This window comes from Punica granatum, chromosome 2, assembly GCF_007655135.1.
Source record: "Punica granatum isolate Tunisia-2019 chromosome 2, ASM765513v2, whole genome shotgun sequence".
Lineage (NCBI taxonomy): Eukaryota > Viridiplantae > Streptophyta > Magnoliopsida > Myrtales > Lythraceae > Punica > Punica granatum.
The window spans coordinates 43,579,132-43,603,040 of record NC_045128.1 but is presented as its reverse complement, the minus strand read 5'-3'; the positions used below and the strand labels follow the sequence as shown (position 1 = coordinate 43,603,040).

General features: G+C 39.6%; 5 protein-coding genes across 11 annotated transcripts; 1 reads left to right on the top strand and 4 right to left on the bottom strand.

Annotated features, from left to right (window-relative positions):
* Window positions 1-606: 606 nt before the first annotated feature.
* Window positions 607-2,881, bottom strand: LOC116195265. Of its 4 annotated transcripts, none has more exons than XM_031524329.1 (3): window positions 2,482-2,881; window positions 1,540-1,628; window positions 607-992 (listed from the first exon to the last, which is right to left on the bottom strand). In XM_031524329.1, exons 1-3 carry the CDS (start codon window positions 2,696-2,698, stop codon window positions 885-887), a joined length of 414 nt encoding a protein of 137 aa, XP_031380189.1. In that variant the 5' UTR covers window positions 2,699-2,881; the 3' UTR covers window positions 607-884. The 4 variants fall into 4 exon arrangements, with proteins under 4 accessions (XP_031380189.1, XP_031380187.1, XP_031380188.1 ...); XM_031524327.1 differs by having other exon boundaries at window positions 607-1,004; window positions 2,482-2,874; XM_031524328.1 differs by having other exon boundaries at window positions 1,540-1,634; window positions 2,482-2,873.
* Window positions 2,882-5,034: 2,153 nt separating this feature from the next.
* On the bottom strand, window positions 5,035-8,149 carry LOC116196867 (protein phosphatase inhibitor 2). Of its 3 annotated transcripts, none has more exons than XM_031526780.1 (5): window positions 7,998-8,149; window positions 7,242-7,304; window positions 6,245-6,366; window positions 5,815-5,997; window positions 5,035-5,601 (listed from the first exon to the last, which is right to left on the bottom strand). In XM_031526780.1, exons 2-5 carry the CDS (start codon window positions 7,244-7,246, stop codon window positions 5,366-5,368), a joined length of 546 nt encoding a protein of 181 aa, XP_031382640.1. In that variant the 5' UTR covers window positions 7,247-7,304; window positions 7,998-8,149; the 3' UTR covers window positions 5,035-5,365. The 3 variants fall into 3 exon arrangements, with proteins under 3 accessions (XP_031382640.1, XP_031382642.1, XP_031382641.1); XM_031526782.1 differs by having other exon boundaries at window positions 7,242-7,334; window positions 7,998-8,118; XM_031526781.1 differs by having other exon boundaries at window positions 7,952-8,113.
* A 1,441-nt stretch (window positions 8,150-9,590) lies between these two features.
* LOC116197796 (ADP-ribosylation factor-related protein 1) lies at window positions 9,591-12,644 on the top strand. Its single transcript, XM_031528046.1, has 7 exons — window positions 9,591-9,729; window positions 10,268-10,445; window positions 10,591-10,731; window positions 11,287-11,395; window positions 11,479-11,540; window positions 11,992-12,095; window positions 12,348-12,644. Exons 2-7 carry the CDS (start codon window positions 10,353-10,355, stop codon window positions 12,445-12,447), a joined length of 609 nt encoding a protein of 202 aa, XP_031383906.1. The 5' UTR covers window positions 9,591-9,729; window positions 10,268-10,352; the 3' UTR covers window positions 12,448-12,644.
* Window positions 12,645-12,736: 92 nt separating this feature from the next.
* Window positions 12,737-15,683, bottom strand: LOC116197797 (chromosome transmission fidelity protein 8 homolog). The gene is made up of 4 exons (XM_031528047.1): window positions 15,528-15,683; window positions 14,558-14,718; window positions 13,998-14,211; window positions 12,737-13,011 (listed from the first exon to the last, which is right to left on the bottom strand). The coding sequence occupies exons 2-4, from the start codon at window positions 14,702-14,704 to the stop codon at window positions 12,953-12,955; spliced, it is 420 nt and encodes a 139-aa protein (XP_031383907.1). The 5' UTR covers window positions 14,705-14,718; window positions 15,528-15,683; the 3' UTR covers window positions 12,737-12,952.
* A 1,214-nt stretch (window positions 15,684-16,897) lies between these two features.
* Window positions 16,898-22,419, bottom strand: LOC116194073 (methyl-CpG-binding domain-containing protein 13). Of its 2 annotated transcripts, none has more exons than XM_031522787.1 (9): window positions 22,191-22,419; window positions 21,364-21,609; window positions 21,136-21,273; window positions 20,943-21,047; window positions 20,650-20,853; window positions 20,459-20,554; window positions 20,137-20,283; window positions 19,614-19,806; window positions 16,898-19,451 (listed from the first exon to the last, which is right to left on the bottom strand). In XM_031522787.1, exons 1-9 carry the CDS (start codon window positions 22,272-22,274, stop codon window positions 17,542-17,544), a joined length of 3,123 nt encoding a protein of 1,040 aa, XP_031378647.1. In that variant the 5' UTR covers window positions 22,275-22,419; the 3' UTR covers window positions 16,898-17,541. The 2 variants fall into 2 exon arrangements, with proteins under 2 accessions (XP_031378647.1, XP_031378648.1); XM_031522788.1 differs by having other exon boundaries at window positions 21,364-21,576; window positions 22,191-22,418.
* Window positions 22,420-23,909: the final 1,490 nt, after the last annotated feature.

The window sequence follows — 23,909 nt, the reverse complement described above, 5'->3', positions numbered from 1 at the left end:
ATATAGGCCCTACTATCCGAAGTGCATTTGGTTTCCACAGTAGAGGCTAATATGTATGTGTGTGTGTGTGTGTGTGTGTGTCTTGATATTAAGTAAATGGCCGAGGAAAATCATGTGAATGACCATTTTACTCTTACTAGTCATCCATTTGATCTATTTTATTTTCGCAGTAGAGGCTGCTGCACCCCTTCATCTTTAGTGAAAAGATCGAGGATGAAGATACGTGTGAATGATAATTTCACTCTTATCGGTGATCCATTTGTATCGTATGTATTTCAAACTTCTACCTTCTGTATTAATTATTAATCCTTCACTTACATAGGATTTGGATCCTCATTTCCTGTCCAACTTCGGAACAGTATAGACTACAGAGTATTTGTGGACGATAATTATCTCATTATCCACAGCAATTTGTTTCTTGACAAATATAAAGAAATATTATCCATAAATGCACCAACAGCAAAGTTGGACTTGGACATGATAGGGGTGTCATCCTTGGCTTCCCATCATGTATCAGCCTCATCTGTCGGCTCCACCACCACCAACAAATATCTCTCTCGGATCTTTAATTTGAGTATACTTTTGATTTCGCTTTCACGTGGAATATTGCTATAAATTATAATTAGGAAATGCTTTATAATATGGTTGCTCAGCTCTTCTACACACCCGCTCGCGAGCGCATACTGATACATACATAATTAGCTCAATGAACAAGCAACAGGAAAACAAAGAGAAAAGCAAATTAAAAAAGAGAGCGAGAGAGAGAGAAAAGCTAAATAAAAATAAATAAATGAAAGAAACCGACACAATACAGAAGGTAGCTAGAACTAGAAGGAAAGAAACATAATTTGTTCACGAGAGACGAGCGATAGAGAATTTGATCATCAGTTGCTATCAGCAGCAGTAGCTCGTGCATGGGTTCCTGCAGGTCCCTCCACACTCGTGTCAGTTGTGTCGTCGTGCTTCTCATCAGCCGCTTCGTTGCTGATAAGCTGTGGTATCACCTGTAAATAAATAAAACAACATATATATACATATATGTGTGTGTGTGTGTGTGTGTGTGTGGACACACGCTGATAAGAATTTTATTTAAAGAGCCTACGGAAAAGAATACTCATTTACGAAGACCATGATTGATTGTGATGTAGTGCGTGTTTCCTATTGCATTAATGTGATTGATGGTATATGTAATGTCTCTTATCAGAATAAAATTGAGAAAATTTTTCAATAACCACGGGACTGTGTAAAATTTAATCACCAACTAACATATAGTCCATAACACTCGTCTCTATACCTTTACATGTGCCCCGGTCGTTGATTGAATCTTATATAGTCACATGACTATCTAATACTCACCGAATTAATGGTATATATATATATATATATATATATATGTGGATAAGCGTGGGATGATCTCTTGATATCCTAACAATTGAAGATTCAATTAGCTGGTGATTATGACATCGGCGTTATTATGAGTAAGATATTTATCCATAAATAATTTTTTTGGTAAAAAAGAAAAGAAAATAATATACTAACCTGATCATGAGAGCAATGGCGGGACGGCGGAGATGAGAGTCTCCTTTGTTTCTTGTCAGCCGCGCCGTTGATTCTGGCAGGTGGGCCCACTACACCTTGTAAAGAAAAAAAAAATATCAGGAGTCTGAGTCAAAGGCAGTTGAAGAAATAACGCTCATAAAGTCAAACTTTTCCTTCGAAAATATCTGAGGCATATATTCGACATTTCACAGATTAATTCCCTTCATGTGTTCTCTTCTGGTCTGTTTGGTCAGCAGCTCAAGCGTGTCGTAAGCACATACCCCGATTCCCAAATTCGAGTTAATTATTTTACTTAACTAACTATCCCGTAGTGTAAATATATAGCAAGTCGGTTATGCATGTCATATATTTTACTGAATGCTAAAGTGATAACATAATATTTGATGACGCGGTTAAGTGCACCACGTATGAGTAAAGATGTCATTCTAGATGTCACAGAACTTACTAGACGCTACATTTTCTCTGTTTGGCTAATAGTATATGCTAGCTAGCTAGCTACGTTGATGTATACTTTTCGCCTCCGCTCGATAGAAGAATACAAAATTAAAACTAGAAAGACTTGCATACAGAAGTCGGAGCAGCATAATGTTCGAAGTAAACTGCAGTTCTCTCCCAGCCCGATGGCCAACATGTTAAAATTAAAATGAAACACCTCAGCCACATTGCCGCATCTCGAAGATGAACCCGAGTCGAGGGTTCTTTCGCACTTTAATCTATCTTTCAGGATCATTAGAAAGCAGACCCTGATCAGTTTCCTTTTCATACGATCGAACGACAAGACTTACGAGATCTGAAACCGTTTCGTCGTTGAGAACATTTTTTTTTTTTTTTTATTTCCCTTCTTCTTCGTTGGTGGGTTGGGGGACCGGATCTTTTCCTTCGTAGCTAGATGGTATGGAAGTGCGAGAATTATGTTCTCACCTGTTGCGTGGAGTTTCTTCTTTCTCTGGACCTTCAAGTCCCGAGTCGATTCAGAGCTGTCCGGCATGTATCTGTCGAGGCGGAGATGGCCGATGCCGCCACTGTTGCCGTCGAGCATCGTACGGACAAACGAAGCCTCCACTGAGTTGAGGTACCGGAGGTGCTTCTCGTTAGTCCATGAGGAAGATGACCCGCACCGCTGTCGACTCATGTCCATGATCAATCAGGTCGATCGCGGCTGCCGCTGTCAGTAATGGTCCTTCAACCGGCTGGTGGTGTAGTGGGAACCCTGAAGAAAGTGCATGAAGGAGGCCGAGGGTTTGTTAAATCGAGGATGAATATTTTTTAGGGGGAGGTGGGTGGCACCGTCTTATATACACACACACACATATATATATATATATATATGAAGATGTGCTGAGGAAGAAGTACTATACACCTCAGAATTTTGGTTTTTTTCACGTGCTTCCGCTCTAACTTCGAGTTACCCCGTTAGACTCGTATTATTTGGAGTATTTAACATATGTGGGAAATACATATATTGCAATGATCACATATACACATGCGATAATTAACTAAATTATATATGAAGATTTTGGATTTTAGATTTGTACGCACCAATTTCATTACTCAATCTAAATTCGAATTTCACTTTCACAAGCGAGCTTTTTGATTGAACGAGCTAAAGAAAGGATGATATCATTTATGTTGTTCCATTCTAACCGCAAGCGGTTCGGCGCTTATTCCGCTCAAATAAAATTTCAATTTCAAATTCTTGTAAATGCAGAAATTCACGCTGTGAGAGTTTTATCCCTCAGTAGGCCGATCCAGCTCAATTGGATTAGCCGGAGTCCAATTGTGGCTTCCGGATACCAAGGTTCACACAAAAAAAAATCTCATTCTCACTCTTTGCATGTCTTTTATGTATGTTAGGAATGACACTGGGGAGGGTTTGAGATGGCTATATCCATTCCATATTCATACCCCCTTAAAAAAAGTCAATCTTAAATCATTCCCAAACCCGTTAAGATTTTAAAGGAAAATTCTCAAACCATTCCCACTAAATTAACAAAAACTCACTGGAAACATATTTTCCGTCCGTTAATCAGTTTGCGAGAAAAAGTTTATATGAACTTATCATAGTATCTAATTTATAGAAAATATATCAAAAAGTATTCAAATACAAAATATAAATTCCAAACATATAATTATACGAAAGAAAATAAATTACAACTCTTATAAGTTCATAACATGTTCCAGAAAAATGAACTACAATACTTATAAGTTCATAATATGTTCAAAAATAATAAATCACAGCACCTTCAAGTTCATAACACTAAATGAGTATTACAAATACTAGAAATTACAATTATAATAAAGGGATTTCAAGAAAATAATAAATGCCATTTTGTAAATATGAGTAATAAGGAGGGTAATTTAGTAAATTTACGTTTAACGGGTTTGTGATGGGTAAAGTAAAATCTTAAACTCTTTCCAAACCCTATAGGGTTTGGAACTCAAATCCCTAAACCCTTCCCGTGACCAAATGGGTAAAACCCGTTGCCATCCCTAAATTGCATATGTAGCTAAAGAAGAAAATTTATTTAAAAACAAAACAAAAAAAAAAAACGAGAGATTGAATGATGATAAAGAAGATTTTTCTTAGAAAAACATGAAACGAGCGGGAACAGCGCGCGACACGGCTTTAATGCAAATTAAAGACACCCGTAGCACTAGTACCTTTTTTTCGCAGTAGAAGTGCATTTTCATATCTCGAAGTGTTGCAGTTTTCTTTGAAAAAGTCATTATCTGATAGTAAAATTGGATTCCGGTTTAATGTTGTGTATATTGCAGAGGTAATCAATGCGGGCGTTACATACTAAACTCTCTATATCTTTCTAATCTTTGTTGGTTGAAGAATGAACGTGCCTTGGCATCGTGTTCATGCTATCGTATTGTGATATATACTGATGCCTAAGTGCACGCAAAGTCTGACAAAAACAACGAAGCAAGATTTTAACACTGGCACAAGGTTCATAAAGTTGAAGGATTCAATAGGATTTGAATATATTGTATGTATGTATGTATAGATGCTGGGGTGCTGGTGTACACCTGTGACTTGTGAGAGGAAAGGGGTTAAAAATATCTGGAGGCTTGTGCTGTTTTTGGGAATGAGATATCTTGCCCAAGCAAAAAGCGTAGAGATCCTCTTCACGGTATGGGAAAAAGTAACAACCGAGAAACATCGAAGAATCTGCTGATGTAAGGTTCATCTTTCATGGTGATGGCGATGGCGATTCTCCCTCCTGTAGTTGTAAGCTAGACTTAAAGGGAGGGGAGTTCATTGGAACTTTGCGCTTGTAGGGACCGACCAAGGAATAATACATCATCACCTGGGTCAGGACGACAGTTCAGAGTCGAATTAGTGCACATATTCGAAACATGACGTCCAGCTTTTGTTGGGACAATAGTTACCGATGATAACACTTCACTCGTTGCCAGACATCAGTCAGGTCCTTGGTTAAAAGTAAATCACACCTGCATTTGCAGCGATAGTCTTTGATAATGAGCTGAATGAGAATCTGGATACCTCCCCAGTTTTTAGTTTTTACATTCATCTCAAAACTGTTGAACAAGGGAAAGCAGATAACACATGATGCAATAGCTTCCCCGACCTCGAATAGTCCACATGGGTCCAAATCGAGGAGGCTATTTACAAGCAAACAACGCCGAGAGTCACAGTAGAATCTTTTTGTTTCATCACTAAGAATTAGGAATGAGACAGGGATCGGATGGTCATACAGTTACTTTTCACAACAAAGTCTATGGAAACTACAGAGGAGAGATGACACAATCAGTAGTCACACTCGTCTTAGGTCGGGTTTCATGGTTTCCCCGCTCCATTTGGTCTGCCTTCCTCGATTTCTATGTCTTTCACCCCAGCACTCAAAGATGAAGAAGAATCTTGCAAGCTATCATCCTTATCCATCTCAGCATCATCATCGTCTTCATCCTCAATCAAAGAACCCTTTTGCCGGAGCTCTCTCACTTTCAGAAACTCATCGTAGTGTGCTTTTCTCTGCTCTCTAAAGCTCATCCCACTACTATCTGTTTCAGAATCTGGAGGCATCACAGAAAGAGATATCACTACCAATCAGAAAGTTAAAGATAAGATGATATTTTTCAATCTCAACCGGACTGGTCAGTTCCAAAGCCCTTTTCCAGTGTAGCCCATAATGACTATGCTTTGGCTTAATCTGAATATAAATAGCCCCTAAGTAAACACTAAATGGAAAGGCCATGACGAAGAAACCGATTAGATTTCTGTACAACCTTCATAATAGGGTCCCATAGCATCAGCCTCATCCTCAGATGACGCCCAATCACCAGACTCTGGACCCATTTTTTCACTCGAAGAGCCTTCTTCATAACCCACATTATTTAGAGCAGACTGTATAGCTTCTGCATGCTGATCAACACAATCATCAAAGTGACTACGTCTTGGAGACACAGAACCTACAGAACAAATCAGCGATTGCTTAGCAAAATCTTCCATCATGACACGAGGAGTTTCAAAGTTAGTTACACTTGACAAAGAATAGAGCATGTAATAGCAATTTGAAAGGAACATTCAGCAGCTGAGAGTACCTAGTTTGAAATAATCTAATGATCGCCAACTCTCACTGTTAGCCAGTGTCAAACTTAACATTTTCCAGGTAATCATTCAAGGAGCGGCTGTCAAGAAAAGATGAAAATGGCATACCATCATCATCAATCATTGGATGATAGGGTGTCTTGGGCTCTGTAATTTTCTGCCTAACAGGTTTGTTGGATTCAATTTCACCAAGGTTATCCTCATCCCATCGTACACGGCCCTTCTTACCCCTGCATAATTGCTGAATCAGCGAGTCCATATACTATCCAAAAACCAAGTAATTATATGCAGACATAGACGAAGAAACCAACCACAAACTGCAGAATTAAACAGTAAAAGTCAGCAATTAATGATCATACTGATCATAAGCTGGATGTTGAACGTCCACCAGAAGTGGTGTCAGTTCACTTGTCTGAAGAAAGATTCACAATTCACTAGCAGTTAAGCATAAGTAATGGTGCTAGAACCATCAGGGCAGCAGACCAGCACATCTAAAGCCATTTAAACTACGTAACAACCATCTCAGTGGATCCAACCTTTTTATCGAGAATAACTTAGATATCCTTATTCAACTTGTAAAATTCAACTAAGCCTATAAGCGATTGGGCTCATCTCTAATCTAAAAATACGAGCTACTAAGTTGTGGTATCCAATCTCATATAAATCCATGGTTTTCAATTCTATTTTTCCAAATGGGATTTAACTCTTAACACCCACCCTCGTGTGGCAACGTGTGAGACTAGACTTCCATGCTCAGGGGGGAGGGGGGACGACAATTGACATGCCACACTTGGGCCAGAGAGGAGACGCTCAATTATTAGAAGTCGGCAAGAGACTTGGCGTGAAATGAGCCCATACGGGCGCGTAGAAGCATAACCCACTTTGATACCGTATAAAATTCCGCTGGGCCTATAAGCGATTGGGTCTATCTCCAATCCAAAAGCTCTAGCTAATAGGTTGTGGTACCCAGTCTCACATAAACCCATGGTTTTCTATTCTATTTTTCCGCGTGGGATGAACTCTCAGCACAACTAACAGCTCCTTAATAGTAATTTCATAGCAGGAAAACAATTGAAACATGATATAAAGAACACGCAACACTTACGTCATTGATTTGAAGAGTGAGCTTCCCGAGAATTTGCTTTACTAAGTGTGAGCTTGTTTTCACCTGAACAAGAAAATGAAGTACAGCGACGAGCTACAAACTGATCATAGAAGGACAGCAAGTTTACAAAAAAAGAAAAATGTCGTTCTGCTTACAATGGCATCGTTATTTTTTTGGCAACACAATTGCATGTTCATTGCCCGATAGATTTGATAGGCCATTATATGGAAAAGGATATATACTGCAGAAATTATCACCAATTAAATGCAGTATTTTTCTTCTACCACTTCATCGAAAGTCGCAGGGCAAAGCAGGCATCCATCAAAAAGCCAAGGCCTCGGAGACATATGTTCACCAGTCTTAACATAAGAAAGGATAATCTATTTTACACGGATATTCTATTTCTAGAAAGGCTTATTTTTCCTCCATTATCCCCGATTTCCCTAGCAGCAACGAAGAGCTAAACCTATGTATAGCTAATCCTAATCAAGCAAAAAACGCGTCTCCAAATATATCAGCAAGTGATGTACATAGAAGAATCGCCCTAGATAACTGAAAAGAACCTAGATTAAGCTATCAAGCAGTATAGAAGCTAGGAAAAAGCTCCAAACTTCAATTTTTAAGCAGATTGAAGCGCAGCATCGTGAGGAACAGAAACCAAAAGATCAATCAGAACAACATAGCAAGAAAGTTGAGCTACGTAGCAGAACCTGTGCAACTATGAAAACTAAAGCAGGAAGAGGAAGAGCGGGTTACAAGCTGCGAGCTGAGGGGCGGCGAGGAGAGGAGAGGCGACGAGTGCAGACTTTCTTGTTTCTTCTTCTTCGGTAAAGAACAGACCGGCGAGCTCTTTTTCTTTGCGCTCTGACGTGTAAATGATGTTTACGCTTCCCTCTCTCTCTCCTCTCCCCGAAACTTTTTCCTCCGTTGCTTGGCGTTAGCTAGAGGTTGAATTCCCAACATACCCTCGGATGGATCGGAAATGCCAATTTTACCGATTCTGGTATCGTTGTGATCACCACCGCTAGTTTGTCTATCTTTATTCATCGGAATCATTCATGGTGACTTTCCACTTCGACCCTTTTCTCCTCCATTAGGAAGGGGAAATCAAAAGAAAATAAGCGATCAAAGTATCTTATAATTGGATCAAAATAACTCTAATCCATTTACCTAGAGTATCTCGTAATTTATTCATGGAAAAAAAAGAGCAGTTCATAATTTTACTTGGATTAAGAAAGAGTTACTTCTTTTTTATCGTATTTGAGTATTTTATGTTGCGTTTGGTAATTGTTTGGACAATGAAATTCGAATCCAAATCACTAATAACCCACACGTTTTATCGATGAAAAGACTTTATTCACAGCCTACGTTTAGTCTCGAACACCTGCACAGAGGGGAGATCGGGGATGGTGCCTTATTTCCTTCTCCAAGGCTTAAGTCAGTGTGAGCCGTAAATATGGAAAAATTTTGTGAATTATTAATCAACCCTAGAAATATGTAAAGTGCATGCATTTATAGTTACCACTATGACAAGATATTCGGTATATTTTCCTATCATATACTTCGACATATTAAGAAACGTGTCTCGTAATCATGGAAAATTCCCTATTATAACTCATACTAACAGACCCTTGCGAGTGGGCCTCGCTAGGAGAATTGAACATGACTCGTGAATGATCGGATTGGGCCCCGTTGGGCCTCGCCTTGGTCGCTAGGCCCTCAAGGCTGCATCGGGTTGGAGCCTGAAATCATGTCTCCAACTATAATGAAGTGAAATTAAACTTAACTCCATTCCAAATATACATATATATATATTTATTTATATTTAAATGAGGTTATAATGATGATTAGGAAAAGTATGTATGTAAATTTATTATTAAATAAGAAGAAAAAAGAAAAAATAATAATTATATCGTTGAATTGATAGAAAATTGAGTGGGATGATGAAATTTAATATTAAAAAGTTAATTGTAATAATGATCAGGAAAAAATGTGCAATGAGAATTATTATAAAATTGGAGAAAAATAAAATAGTAATGACTGTGTTGTTGAATGTTAAAAAAAGAAGTGGAATTGATCTCTAGATATTATATGCTTTTTTTGATAGAACCATACATGAATTTATTTATCGAACTATATAATAATAATAATAATAATAATAATATATTATTTTACATATATCATATATGATTTTTCAAATCGGGTCGTCTCGAGCTACTCGGCTTACATGGCAAGATCTGGTCCATTTCCGAAGAAGACCGCCACTCGGGGGCAAAATAGGAAAATCACGCGGCACTAGCGGAATTAGGCGGAATCGTAATAATAATGATCAGAAAAAATTCAATCGATTTCATTATTATAGCTCAGAAGAATAGAATAGAAAGAAACACATAATAATAATAATAATAATAATAATAATAATATGCAATAGCTCTTCTGCTGGAGCTCTCCCTCCCCTGATTTGCAGGATCGGTGATGATAGTCCCGAGTACGAATCCTTCTCTTTATCTGAGCTCGTCAATGTCAATTGATGATTTCTTCTGTTCCTGCTTCTCTCGTTTCATTGATCTGATTCTGCTCTTCCCGAGCCGCGGAGACTTTTTCCACGTTTTCATTTTCGGTTGTCCCGATCTGGTGTTTCCGTGTTGTGCTCGTGCTGATCATATGGAATTTTGTTTCGACGCGTGCGTGATTTCGAGCTCGAATTCCGCGTGTAGCAAATTCTGTTTGTGATTTCGCATCTGCTGTTTCGATTTCTAGAACTTGATGCTGAATTGTTGTTTTCATTGCCGTTCCATTCTCCTCTTGAATGAGCTCCTCCGTGTGAGATTTTCATTAATTGCGATAAACGCCGGAACTTTATTCTCCCTCAGATCAGGAATTTAAGGAATGTCTCGTGTATCTATGCTACAGAGTGGGAAAATCTCCCAAGTTTCGTATCTCTTTAGTCATAGTTCTGCCATACTACAAGTTTTCTGCTCGGTTTGTGCATGACATAAAATTTGCCGCTCTACTGCTGTGTTCAGGAAGAGTTATGAGACAATGAGCTACATCCTTTTCACTTTCGAGGATCTAGAGAGAAAAACGACTGTGTAAAGCTAGGCTGAGGAAATGTTCTCCTTGTTCTATGGACTTTGGAAGTATATGTTTAGTAAGACGGAGTTTCATATACTCATTCTTGGGATAGACAAATCGGGAAAAACGGTAATTTGCTTTCTTATCTTCATTAAGTATTGTTTTTTGTTTTCTGGCGATACTTATTTAATAGTTAATTTCCCTGGTTTATATTTATCGGTTCACATTTTTGTTCTAATTTTGTTATTGATACTATACTTTCATTCATCATTAGACCTTGTTGGAGAAATTGAAATCTATATACTCAAACTTGGAAGGGCTTCCTCCTGATCGAATTGTTCCCACTGTCGGACTGAATATCGGTCGAGTTGCATTGCCCAATGCGAAGCTGGTGTTCTGGGATCTAGGAGGCCAGGTATGCTAAAGTAGGAATATTGACACTTTGTGTTCCGCACATGGTTGAGTTGTTCTGCTGCACTTCTCACTAGTATAAGTTCCATTTTCTTTTCAATTCCATTACACATTGAATCCAGTCTTCAAACATGGCACCCCTTCCAACTGTAACTCTTCTGATAGTATCCAACACATGGAAAAGTGCAGTGATTCACAAAATTGGCTGACATAGTTAGATTTTTTAGCAAAGATGTGCAACTTCTAATGTATGACTTAGGTAATTATTTAAGATGACATAATGTAATTTGCAGTTATAAATAAAATCGCTAGGACAACAACAAATAAACATACTTGAATGATGGACTGGCTTATCATATCTTTCTTTCTTTCTTGATCTGAGGCATTACAAACAGACGGTCTGGATGAGTTTTTGCCAGTGATAATTATTTTGCTGGAAAACTCGCCATGTCAATCCATTGGGATTATTATTTCTATTGTCATTTTGTCTTCGCTGATGTAACTGGAGCCAGCAGGATGGCTGCTTGTCATTCACTAATATAAAACCCATCTCCTTCAGCCTGGTCTTCGTTCAATATGGGAGAAATATTACGAAGAGGCCCATGCGGTGGTATTTGTGATTGATGCTGCATGTCCGTCGCGTTTTGAAGATTCAAAATCTGCGTTAGGTAACTTATGATGACATAATGTGCTGGAAAGTGGTGGCACTTCTTATTGCTGAAGTATTCTGACTTGTGTGTTTGTCTATCAGAAAAGGTCCTCCGGAATGATGAATTGCAAGGAGCTCCAGTTTTGATATTAGCAAACAAGCAGGTGCACCTCTGTGTAATAAACTGCTGCTAATTTTAAATAAGAACCTTTCTGTCCAAACCTTTTTCTGCCTCCGTACTTTAAATAATTAACATGGCCAAATTTTTGCTGTGTCACAAACTCAATTTTCTAAGCAAGCCCAATTTCCGTCAGAAGTATGGTGATAATATGGTTTCAGCCAGGAAAATACACTTGTAATGATTAGGTTAACCAGCATAGGATACTACATTACATTACTAGTTTGACAATAGGATATTCTTTTCACTTCCTATCAAGGTAATGTTATTCTATTGAATAGAATTTGTACCTCAATCACTTTTGTGTCATAGGTTTGTAGCCTTCCATGGTTATGATCAGGATCAACCATTGGTCTTTCTCTCTGGTTGCCATAATTCGTGTTTATCTTAGATGCGAGAGAGATGACTGGGACCTACATTTTACCTCGTTACTGCAGGATCTTCCTGAAGCTGTATCAACAGAAGAACTTGCTCGTTACCTAGATTTGAAGAAGTTGGATGAAAGGGTTTCCATGTATGAAGCTGTTTCAGCCTATGACGGGTAAGCAAATGGTCCCTTAATAAACTTTGCTGGCATGATTCAACTTCTTATCCTGGTGATGTGCGCTGAAAGGCACCTGTTCGAAGAATAACTGGCATTGTTGGTTATGTTATGAGTTTCCAATGGATTGTTGTGCCGACTGTGTGATTATTAAAAATTTTGAGCTGCTGCACTAATGCATGGAGTGTGTGTGTGTTGAAATTGGTGAATAACCTTGATCATGGTGGCTTTCACTGTCTCATAAAATGGCAGGCTGGGGATTAGAGAGAGTGTAGAGTGGCTGGTGGAAGTCATGGAGAGAAGCAAGAGAACCGAGATGTTGAGCACACGTGCAGGAGCAAGTCCTGCTTAGTAATTATTATTTTTAATAAAGAATTCCATTTTTAGCATTTTTGCATTTAGAGGTTCGTCATATCGTAGATTTCTCATTGTGATTTGATGAAGTCAAAAATTTTTTTCCCCCCTCTTTCTCTGTATTTCTTCGGCCTTAATTTGCCGCCTATCTTCTTCTATCAATAGAATCTGCTCAATGGTTGTGGTTTCCGTTTCCTTTGAGACGACAACAAAGGCCCATTGGATGGTCCTTGAATGCATGACAGGTGTACGGCTTATCATGGCCCAGCAAGGGCGAGAGAGAGAGAGAGCATGAAATTCAAGTTGCTTGCCCTGTTGTTTCCTCAAAACTCAGGGATAAATCCAGGTTACCTCTCTTACTCGACAGAACAAGGTTTTAGCACAAATTTGATCGCTGGACTATAGGCAGTTCATGATGATACACACAAACTTTGCAGAGCAACAAGCTTGCAGCGTCATGATTTTTTTTTTCTCCTCCCGCTCAGAGGCTCAAAGCTTCATGGTTAACCTGATGCAACCGATCCCTCTGCATGGTTTCTTTCCTTCACAACTGGCGGCGGTCCTGAAACATAAGAGCCATTATGCGGGCTGAGTTTTAGTGACATGCTGAACCAAAAGAACAGCAGAACATGGAAAAAGGATTATTATCGTCCAATACTGAGAGCTAGGAGAACAGAGCTTTTTTGTTGAGATCTGATGATCCGACTGCAAGGGTTAAACAGGTCATATAACTTCCCACTGCTCAAGGGAAGCTTCTATCACGATATGTATGGCATCCTAAAAGCTCATCCAAAGGCATGTCAATTGTCATGTGTATTCCACAAAGTAAACTGGGCCGCACCTCGTGGTCTAATAAATGAATGGGATAAATCTTGAATGTGGTAGGATTGCTGAAAGCTGAAGATTTAAGGAGCTCCCAGAATAACTTGGCATTGTAGGCAACAATAGATACACATTCGATAGATATGTAAACAAGAACCGATCTCTCCTAATTCAGAATTAGGACGTTCATGGAAAAGCTTAGACTGAACTTGTGCTTGTGTGAAGAAAATTAATGCCAAACCATGCGAACTAGAAGCCAGACAGGTCTTTCAGTATTAAAAGTTCAGAATCACATTGTGTGAAAGAAATCTAAGAACCGAGGATGTGAGATAGTCACCATATGCTTCTTTCAATCTAAAGAACGTCAGAATCCCATCATTGTAACACACTCGGGGATAGAAATGGTGCTAAACTATAACCAAGCCACCAAGTCCCAAATCATTTCAAGATCTATATGCCCCTTCAGATGCATCTTATTGTTGGCAATTGGCAGACATGTCATGAAAAGAGTATCAGATTAGATATTATCTTTGATATTTTGTATGGTATTATCATACTAGATTACGGCATTTTGTAATTACATTTGATGTATATCATAATCTAATCTGATTATCTCTCGATGGCTAACAAGCATTACGATTTGCCATTGAATTGCTTGCACAATTATAGCGCATTGCAGCAGTGATGGCAAAACCTTCATGTTCAGCATAATGTGAAAGTACTCACGTGATATAAGGGCCTTTGGTCTGGTCTTGAACAATATCCGGTGCCTGATGATTCCAATAACTTCAAGCTCTACCTCGGAAGAACTGGACGAATTAACATCACTACTTTCCTCCATGCGTAAGTGTTTTATTTTCTTCAGCACCACAAGAGGTTTCTTCAGAGGAACTTTTGATCCAGTCAGTTCATGATATCCAACAGTAAAAGTGTAGGTGTCCTGGACAAATCCAAGAGAAGGGGGGGGAAAAAAAAAGTAGGTCAACTAATTAAAGAGTACAGACAGCCACTAATTGTCTTAATGCATGATAATCACCACAGTATACAAGTTGTATCAGGAAAAGGATGAAAGCAAAATAGATATGGAATCCGGGATAGCTCATTAGGGGAAAATTCCAATTAGCATAGCTGCTAGTATTAATAAACAAAGCGTGCAAGTATTACTCTTACAAAGCTAAATACAAAAGATGGGTACGTGAAAAGTAAAAGCAGACCATCTGTTTCTCAGGTATTCAATTCGTAGCTGCAAGTATTAATAAACAAAGCGTGCAGGCTAAGTTAAGTACCTGAGAAGGACGACACAGCCGACCAATTTCGAGGTCCTGTAATTGGTCCTGGAAGCCCGGTTGGACTTCAACCACACCTTGCAATTCAATAATTGCCCATTCAAGGCAGTTTCCTTCTCCACAACTGCACTTCAACTGTATCTGCATAATCTTGTTGCTTCCTGAGCCATAACATCGATGTCTGAATAGGCGTTCCCAATATTTGCTCAAAAACATGGAGTGACATTTTAGTTTATCAATCTTACAACATAAATCTATGAATGGGATCGCAACTTTTTGCTGATAGTAATGATTGTGAAGCTCTCCACAGGGGATGCATACCCTTTGCCATTGACTTTACTGTATCGGTACTACACAGAATGTGCATACGTAAGGATTCTCGATCTTAGAATACTCTATTCAATTAGGAAAGCGGTGCCAAACATATAGCGGCCAGACTTATTTCCACATCATTTGACATTCCCATAAACAAAGCAGAAATAGAGGAACTGGAAATCCCAATTAGCTTGAGAAACAAGCCAAATCACTCCGCAATTTCAGGGCTGCAACTGAAAAAATATCCTCTAAAACTTATCCAAATAAACATATATACTCCGAACAGCTTTCTCCCATAGCCCATACAACAACATGCGATTTTCTAGCCAAATTTCCGGTTCTCACAGCGGGAAAATGGGAAATTAAACAAATTACGAAAGCCGCTCCATACAGTCGGGATTAAACCAAAACATTAATTTTTTTTCTTTTTAGAAAAAGGAAACTTAAACTATAAACGTCGGAACAGCGCCTACAAAAGAAGCTTCATGATAACTCTGGGATATACTATGCTGAAATTACACGGCAGACAGACCGATTAGGGCTCACTGAGTGACATCTCCGTATGGAAAACCAGAAAAATCTCTGGCTGTAATCGTAATGGATGGAATGTCAAGGTAGCAGCGAGAGAGAGAGAGAGAGAGAGAGAGATTTATACCCGTAGGAGCGCGATCTCTCGTCTCGAGGAACCTCAACGCATCCTCCAGTGAAGACCGAGGATGAATGTAGGCAGCAGGTCAGATGAGATGAAGGCGTCCTGAGAGGCTGAGAGCGGGACAGAATGAGAAATCGCTCCGACTAGCCTTTTCTGCTGATTTTTCCCGCCTAAACTCCCCGCCCTTACTTGATCGCAAAACTTTTTGGGCCGGGATGGGTTCATAGGACGATGACTCCGGCCCAATAGTAGAAGACCTGTCAACCACTTATGGGCTATTTAGGCCCATAATAATTCTTTTCTTAGGATTTTCCACCCCCACCCCCACCCCTCGGTTGTGTATATATATATATATACATGTACACACACTAGGGTGATGGCCATGCTACGCACGGTCATTAATAATGTTATTATGAAAAAATTTTATTGTGGCGTTTAAGCTAAATAGGATAGTTAATGGGGAAAAATTATATGAGATCAATTATTTTAAAAATTAATGTTATGTGGTCGGTAAAAATTAAATTGAAGCAATTAATGAAGTTAATAATTCTTCTCATTGAATAATGTCAGAGTTAACATATGCTTGATAAGCAGCAAAAAACAACACTTTTTGTAATTTATGAAAACTAAATTGAAATTTATACATTATTTAGCTTTCAACTAAGTAAATGTAACAAAATAAATTAAAATTTATTATTTTTTTCAGTAAAATATTATTATTTTAAAATGTAAGTGTGAGTAGTATAGAATTCTTATGTACCCATACTATCCTAAATTCTAAAAGACTATGTCATAATAGATTCGATCATTTACCCCGAAAGGATAGAATGTGATACATAGTACTCAAGAAAATCATTCGCTTAATCAAATATGTTACCAATCAATTTTACTACGAAATTCATGAAAATTCATTCATTGTAAAACTTATAGAAAAATAAACATACATATTAATATTATTTACTTAATTGTTAAGTAAACGTATATATATTAATATATTATTTTATAATATAACTATTTACTTTAACGTTAATCAACGTATTTATTATTGTATTATTTTATAATTTTATTATTTACTTTATCGCTAATAATTTATTTGTCTAATATGATGAAATAATAATATAAACACACTTATAATTTTCGTTCGTTTATTTTTCAAAAGTCGAATAAAATATATTATAGGTAATATGAATTTATTAAAAATGTAACAAAAAATAAATGAAAATGAATCACAATTGCGAGAATATAGGATTCGAATCATACTCTCCTCAGCCCACTCCGAGTCAAGTTTTTATATATATATTTGTTTGAACCACCCCTCATTATATGAATGAGGGAAATTGCAACAATGACAGGTAGGTAGATGGATATGTATAGAACCAATTATCAGCATCAATTGTCTGGACATGTATCCCCAAAGAGTACCAAGAATTCGGAACTTCTACTATTACCCCCAAGTACAGTAGTTGAGATCAATCCTATCACCACATTCAACCACAAAGTTAACTTACGGTGCCAATAGAATTTTCCTCGTAGGAATGGAAGATTAGCAACCTCTCCCCTATAGCAGCTCAGCTTTACTGCGTCGAATAAGAACATGTAAAGAAAAGTTCCACTGATGAGCTCCCATGAAACCGATGTCCATTCAGTACAACCAAAAAAAAAGGGGGGGGGGATGAACTCAAATCTAAGGGTGGCTTGATCGGGGACGTTCAAAATGGGATTCTAAATCGCCCTTCGACACCCTCCCGCTAACCGACATAATTGAATACATTAATAGTTACAGACTACAGCGGTACAAAAGTCAGACTACCTAAGAGAATCAACACCACCACCATCGATACTAAAAGGGTTCATTTCCAGCTTTTATGGCAGCAACACTGCAGTAGAAGCCCAAAAAATGAAGAAAGAAAGAAAGAGGCCATACCCCATTGATAAAAAATCCCTTCCCCGATCCCTCTAAAGCTGTACATTTTCTTAATTTCCCTACAACAAAGTAGCCCACTAACAGCTCTTAACTTTATCTTTGGTACTTGTTACCTCGGTCTTGGCGGTGTTGTCGCAGAACAGCTCCCCCCTTCCTGTGTAAGTCTACATTATTACCAGGTTGCTGTGCAATGGGAATTACCCCGCTTTGTTGCCTATGAGCAGTCTTATCTGAAGAAGCATCACCAGAATGCTGCCACAACAGATCCGTTCGACAAAAATTGTCTAGCCCGACATTAGACAGAGCAACCTCAGAGCTTTCTTGGATCTGGGACGATCTTATTTGCTGTCTCATGAGGTCGGGAATGTCCAAATCGTACTCCACAGGAATTGCGCCGGTAAGAGTTTTTATGGCGAATTCAATACACGGGTCTTGCCATGAGTCTCCAAACGGCAAGTTAGAGAGAGAGGAGCCAGGAATCTCCGATCCTGCCTTCTCTTCATAATTACAGGCCTTTGAAGTACTTTTATCTGGGGGAGCTTGCTGCTTATTGATCTCTCTCTCAATTTCCATGTGCTCAGCCTTCACTTTCAAGGAAGCTACATCCCTTGACACATTGCTGTCATTGCTTGATTTGGGGGTGTTTTTGGAAGTATCAAAATCTATTCCTGTGAGTGTCTTTATAGCGAATTCAATGCACGGGTCTGATAGTATATCCCCAGAAGGCAACTCGAACGGTAACATGGGCTTCTCCTCCGACTCTTCATTGGCTCTTGGCTTTTCAGCATGATTGGCAGCAAATATATTCTCCTGGGGTGATGAGAGAGTGCTTTTACCTTTCTTCTTGTCATCTGCTCGGTCTCTCTCATGTTTATCGGCATCCTCTTCCAAAACAGCTTCTGAAGGGGCCACACTAGTAATTGTTTCTGCCAACTTGTTTCCTCTCCTGGTGCGTTTAGTATGTGGCTGTAGTTGACAGCAATCCGTAGCGGTAACACCTTCTGCTCGGTTTCTCTCCAGTTTATCAGCATTGTCTTGCAAAACAGCTTCTGAAGGGCCCGCACAATTCACTGAGTCCAACAACTTGTTTCCTCTTCTGGCACGTTTAGTCTGTGGCTGTAATTGACAGCGACCCCTAGTGGTAACAGCTTCTGCTTGGTCTGTTTCCACTTTATTGGCATCCTCCTCCAAAACAGCTTCTGAAGGGCCCACACGCGTCATTGAGTCTGACAACTTATTTCCTCTTCTAGTGCGTTTACTCAGTGGCTGCAGTTGACCGCAACTGTTAGTGGTAACACTTTTCACTCCACTAGCTTCCCCTTCACCCAATCTTCCAGTAGGGGTTCGCAGTGCTCGAGTTCTGGTTACTTCCAAGCTAGGATCAACTGCATCAGGGCTAACACTTTTCACTCCACTAGCTTCCCCTTCATCCAACCTTCTAATAGCAGTTCGCAGTACTCGAGCTCCTGTAACTTCCAAGTTAGGATCAACTGCAACACCAGCAAGTCGACTTGATGTCCTACGAGGCAAGTCAAGGAGCTTCCTTTTTCGAGATTTGGGTGTGCCCTGTGGCGTCGTTTTGTTCCCCACCGCCTCTTCTGTCATCTCCAGGCACTGCTCATCTTGAGGGATCCCAGCTTCATCAGCTGGCTCAGGAGTCTCTTCTTCTCCTAGACACTGCTCAGCTCGAAGGACCCCACATTCATTAGCAGCAGGAGGAGTCTTTTCTGACTGCTTTGGAGGCTGATCATCTTGAGGGACCCCAGATGCTTCAGCTGTAGCAGGCATGTCTTCCATCTTCTCTAAGCGCATCTCATCTCTAGGGACCGCAGCTTTGTCAGCTAAAGCAGGCACCTCTCCTGTCTTTTGTAAGGGCCACACATCTCGAGGGACCCCAGCTTCATTAGCTGGAGTTAAATTGGTTCCATCAGTATTATTCCTTCCTTCAGTTCGCTCCCTCAGCTTCGGAAGGTTTGAGCCACTCAAATCAGGGACTGAAACGCCTGCATGACGGGAAATAGAACTCTTACCAGATGCAAAATCGTGATGAAGCAGGTCTTTTGTGCTGCTATTGTTGGAGGCTTAAAGGCCAAAACATGAAGCATCGTGAAATATGCATTTAAAATAACTTGTAGCATTATTCTGATCAAAACTATATTTAGTACCAGGTTTGGCTCCTCCTACATCAGCAGATCCACGAACTTGTCCATCTGTTGCTCCAGCATGCTGTATTGAGTTCTCATCCTTAGCACTTGTCCCATTTTCATCTAAATTCTGCTGTTCCGTCCGCTTTGATCTCTGATCCTCAGTAATTATTCCATTTTCATCTAATTTTTTACTTTTGATCGCTGAGGGTGACTGATACAGGCGAAAAGAGAAACATCAGAGAAGTCCATAAACCTAATGTAACATTCAGACCCAAAAAAATCTAAAGTCAAGGATAAGTACCAACTACCAAAGTCGTGAAGAATTAAGTAGTAGTCAAGCTCAAGACAAACAAACGGCATTTAGGTTACAAGTAAGACCTATCAAGACTGAAAATAAATAAACGTCCAAAATCCTCAAGATCCTCCATGTAGCAGTTTTCCTGACCTCGATATCAATCAGTAAATCCTATGAACTGACGAAGGAAAAGTACTGTAGTCAGACCAGAAATACGCCAGAAGCCCAAAAGAAGGAACCACTTACAGAGCTTTTTGCGTCCTCCAACTCTGCATCACTGTCACCTTTATCCTTTCTCTTAAACGCGAGCCTCCCTATGTCCCCGGTGGCAACGTAACGAAGCGCATCCTTCATTGAGCGGAATATATATCCACTCACAGGATCAATGTAGTACTGCGAAAAACAGTGTGTTTATAAGATATGGTACTGCCCCCTTCAGGTGTTAGAAGGTAGACAGGAAAAATAGAAAAGAGACACTTGGGTGAAACTCAAAGTCAAGAACTGCATAGTAGAAACACCAAAATGTAAATTTAAGCATAACATCAGTGGTAGAGTTGGTGCAAAATACCGGATCTCTTCTGACAACATTTTTCTTCTTTGTAACTTTTATTTCCTTGATCCATCCATCAGGCAATCCTTCTGCTACACCCCTCTCAACTGAAACCTAGAGTGCTTGAATTATCAAACGGACCTAATTAGAGAAGCATAATAAATGTATAACCTAAATTAGGAGAAGAAAGAAGAGATATTGCTACAAACATTTCCAGATTGCTTTGCCCTGGTTTTCTTCTTTTCTTTTGGACTAGAAGAACAGGCTTGTTTGACATGGTCACAAGCATCTCTTCCGTCTTTTTCCTCCTCTTTGGATTGATGAGACCCATTCTCCGCAGCATTGCCACAGATCTGATCTGCAGATTCCTCATGATCAACATTTTTCACTTCTTTGAATCGAGGAGAACTGCGCTGTACAATGATCAAGTGGCAAACAACATTTAACGTCAAAATTTTGAATTCACTGATAAAAGAAAACAATAAGGATATTTTGCACCAACATTCTCTGTGGATTGCTCTAGATTGGATTTTGCCTCGTCCATTGGAGAATCACAAACATTTTGTGCATATTCATCGACAGCTAGAGCTTTATCCTCTCTGGCACACTGTACAAAGTTGAAATTGCATGACAACTGCGTCATTCAACTTGGATGGTAATGGAAGAAATAATGGGAAAGAAATTTAGCAACAGACAATTTCTGCAGGTTGATCTCGCTTAGCATTTTCTTTATCTTCAGAATTGAGAGAGCCACTTTGTGTAGCATTGCCACAATCGTCTTCAGCAGTTTCCTCAGCACTATAAAACTTCTCCTCAGATTCAGGAGAACCGTGCTGCATTATTTGACAACATATGATCCTGTCACTGAATTATCATATAAACAAATTCATAATCGGAAATAAATTTTGCTACAGAGTACAAACATTTTGTGAAAACAGCTCAAGCCCCAGCTTTCCTTTCTCCTGAGGATTAGGACTGTCTTTTTGTACAGCATCGGCAGAAGCATCTTCAGCAGATTCCTCGACGATGGCGCCTTTCTCCTCTTTCGACTGGGGAGGACTGCATGGCACAGTCTTGAGATAACGCGTCACCTCTGCTTTTGAATAGAACTTGTGTCCAGAGGGAGCAAAATAATGCTGCATATTACATTCCAAGCGACAATATATATACTGAGAATGTGTAAGAGAAGAAAAAATCAGTACAGTTTACTGCAAAAGAGTAAGGGGTCCGGATGACAAACAGACACATGCATGTCCCAAGCAAAAGCTCAAAACCAAAGATTTTGTATAAAATTGTACGCACTCTCTGCTCGTAGCTCGCAAATGAATTCACTTTCTAGAATAATACAGAATTTCATCTCCATCCTGATATGGAGAAACGTTTTTAAGGCGATCATTCGCTGCACTTGAGACTGAACTATACATATATGCAGCCTGTAACCTACAATAGGATACAAAGGAGAACTAAGGAAAAAAAAAACTGCAAAACCCGGAAACTTCGAGCTGGACTGCTCCTTCTATTGCATAAACATTCCATTGATTACCTCAAATACTAACCATCAGTAATATCTATGAGAAGACCAAATCGCCAAACAACTACTCCCAGCTTGCAATTTCGCCACTTAATCGTAGGAATACCGGAGGATCTCGGCAGGCCGAGCTAAAAATCCAGCTAACTGAGCAAGAAGCAGAGCTACAGAGAGGGAAGAGAGAGGAAAGTTCGAGAAAATGGCAGTGTCGTAAAAATTTACCTTATCCTTCTTACCGCTAGGTCTCACCCGCAAGTTAACAGTCCAGCCAGCGGGGAGCCAGTCGTCGGAGCTCTGGTCGGCCATACAGCCGGAATCTCACGGTCGCCGGAACCAGAGACGGCTTCTCCGAAATGGTCCCTTTCCTCCTCCCTCCTCTATCTATGATTCTTTACTCTCTCTCGCTCCGTGCGTGTGAAGGAGTCAAACAAAGTTAGAGAGAGTCGACGACCCCCAAACGAAGCCCAAAAGACAAAAAGAGGGAGTTACGAAATTAGGAAGGGCAGAAATGTCATTGCAGCAAAGCAAATGACCACGTGGTGCCGAACTCATTGATTGTTGCTTTGCTGCGTTGCAGTGCAGGTGGTGGTCGTGAGAGAGATTGAGACGCGCAACGCAAAAAGAGGGAAAGTCGAGCCCACCGTCGGCCAGTGCTGGATGGGACCGCACTCGATTATTTTCACTCTCGACGTTATAAATAAAATTAATGCTTTGCTTTCTCTATTAAATTATTACTCCGTCGTTATCCGTTTTCAGCTGAGCTTCCTCGAGTACGGACGGCAAGCTTGCTTCCACATTTTTGATTAATCGGATATACAACCGGCGCTGCTGCACCCATTAATATTACTATCAATATATAAGATAAAGATAAAAGATGAAATGGCCGGTAAGTTGCACATGTCGTCTCGGGATGCAATACTATCCATTAGATCTCTGAGTCCGAACTATAGAGAGAACGCAGAATCAAATCGGAAATTTCTAGATTTCAAACCGGCCCATCTACATTACACTCCGTTTCCTCTCCTTTTGGATGTCTTTAACCGATTTTATTTTATTTTATTTTTCATTCTTTTTTTGGGTAAGCTAACTGATTGTCATGTATCACATAACAGTTTCCTAAAAGTGCCATTGTCGCGAAGACAAGGCCTGTTGTTTGAATTAGTTCTGGGCCCATATGCTGATGGGCCTGGTCTTCTATGGCAACTGAGACTCGTTTTAGATTGTGTTTGGCCCATTTGGTCAAACATTCGAGCAATTCTTTAAAACATTCATACATGTATTACCTGTAATTTTGTTCTACCATATAGATGCTCGTGACACCAAGACTCACTCTTAATCAAACAATAAAATGGCACCAGAAAAACTCGCGACTCTATACTTCAACCATCAATAAAGAAATGGGGGAAAAAATGACACAAGAACTCGCAGCTCTGTACTTCAACCATCAATAATAAGTGAAGATAGAAAATCTGATAATTATGAGTTTTTTTTTTTCATTGTCTTTAGCCTTACCAGGGTTCAAGTAGAGAGCAGATAGATAAAAGAGTCGACACTTGGGTTTAGATCTCTTCGGTGGATATCTATATATTCAACCTGAACCACTTCCCTTTTGCAGCTTCTAGAAAAGCGTTCAGCTCACCAACCATTCCGAGAACCTTAGGTCGGAATGGAAGCGCATCCTGGAGGTCTAGTTGGGTACTAGAGAAGTCATGGAAAATCAATCGAGCTTCCTCCTCATAACATATTTCTTTCGATTTGGATCTTGATCCAGGGTTCTTTGCAATCAGAGGACAAGGCAATAAAACTGAGGGGGAATATAAGAAGATACACACGCCGTGCCATACATAAATTGTTACTGTGCAGCCGATCTAGAGCACCATGCAGGGATTTGGGCACAAAGTCACAAACTTAAATGAAGTTACACGCAGGTACTTTCACAGG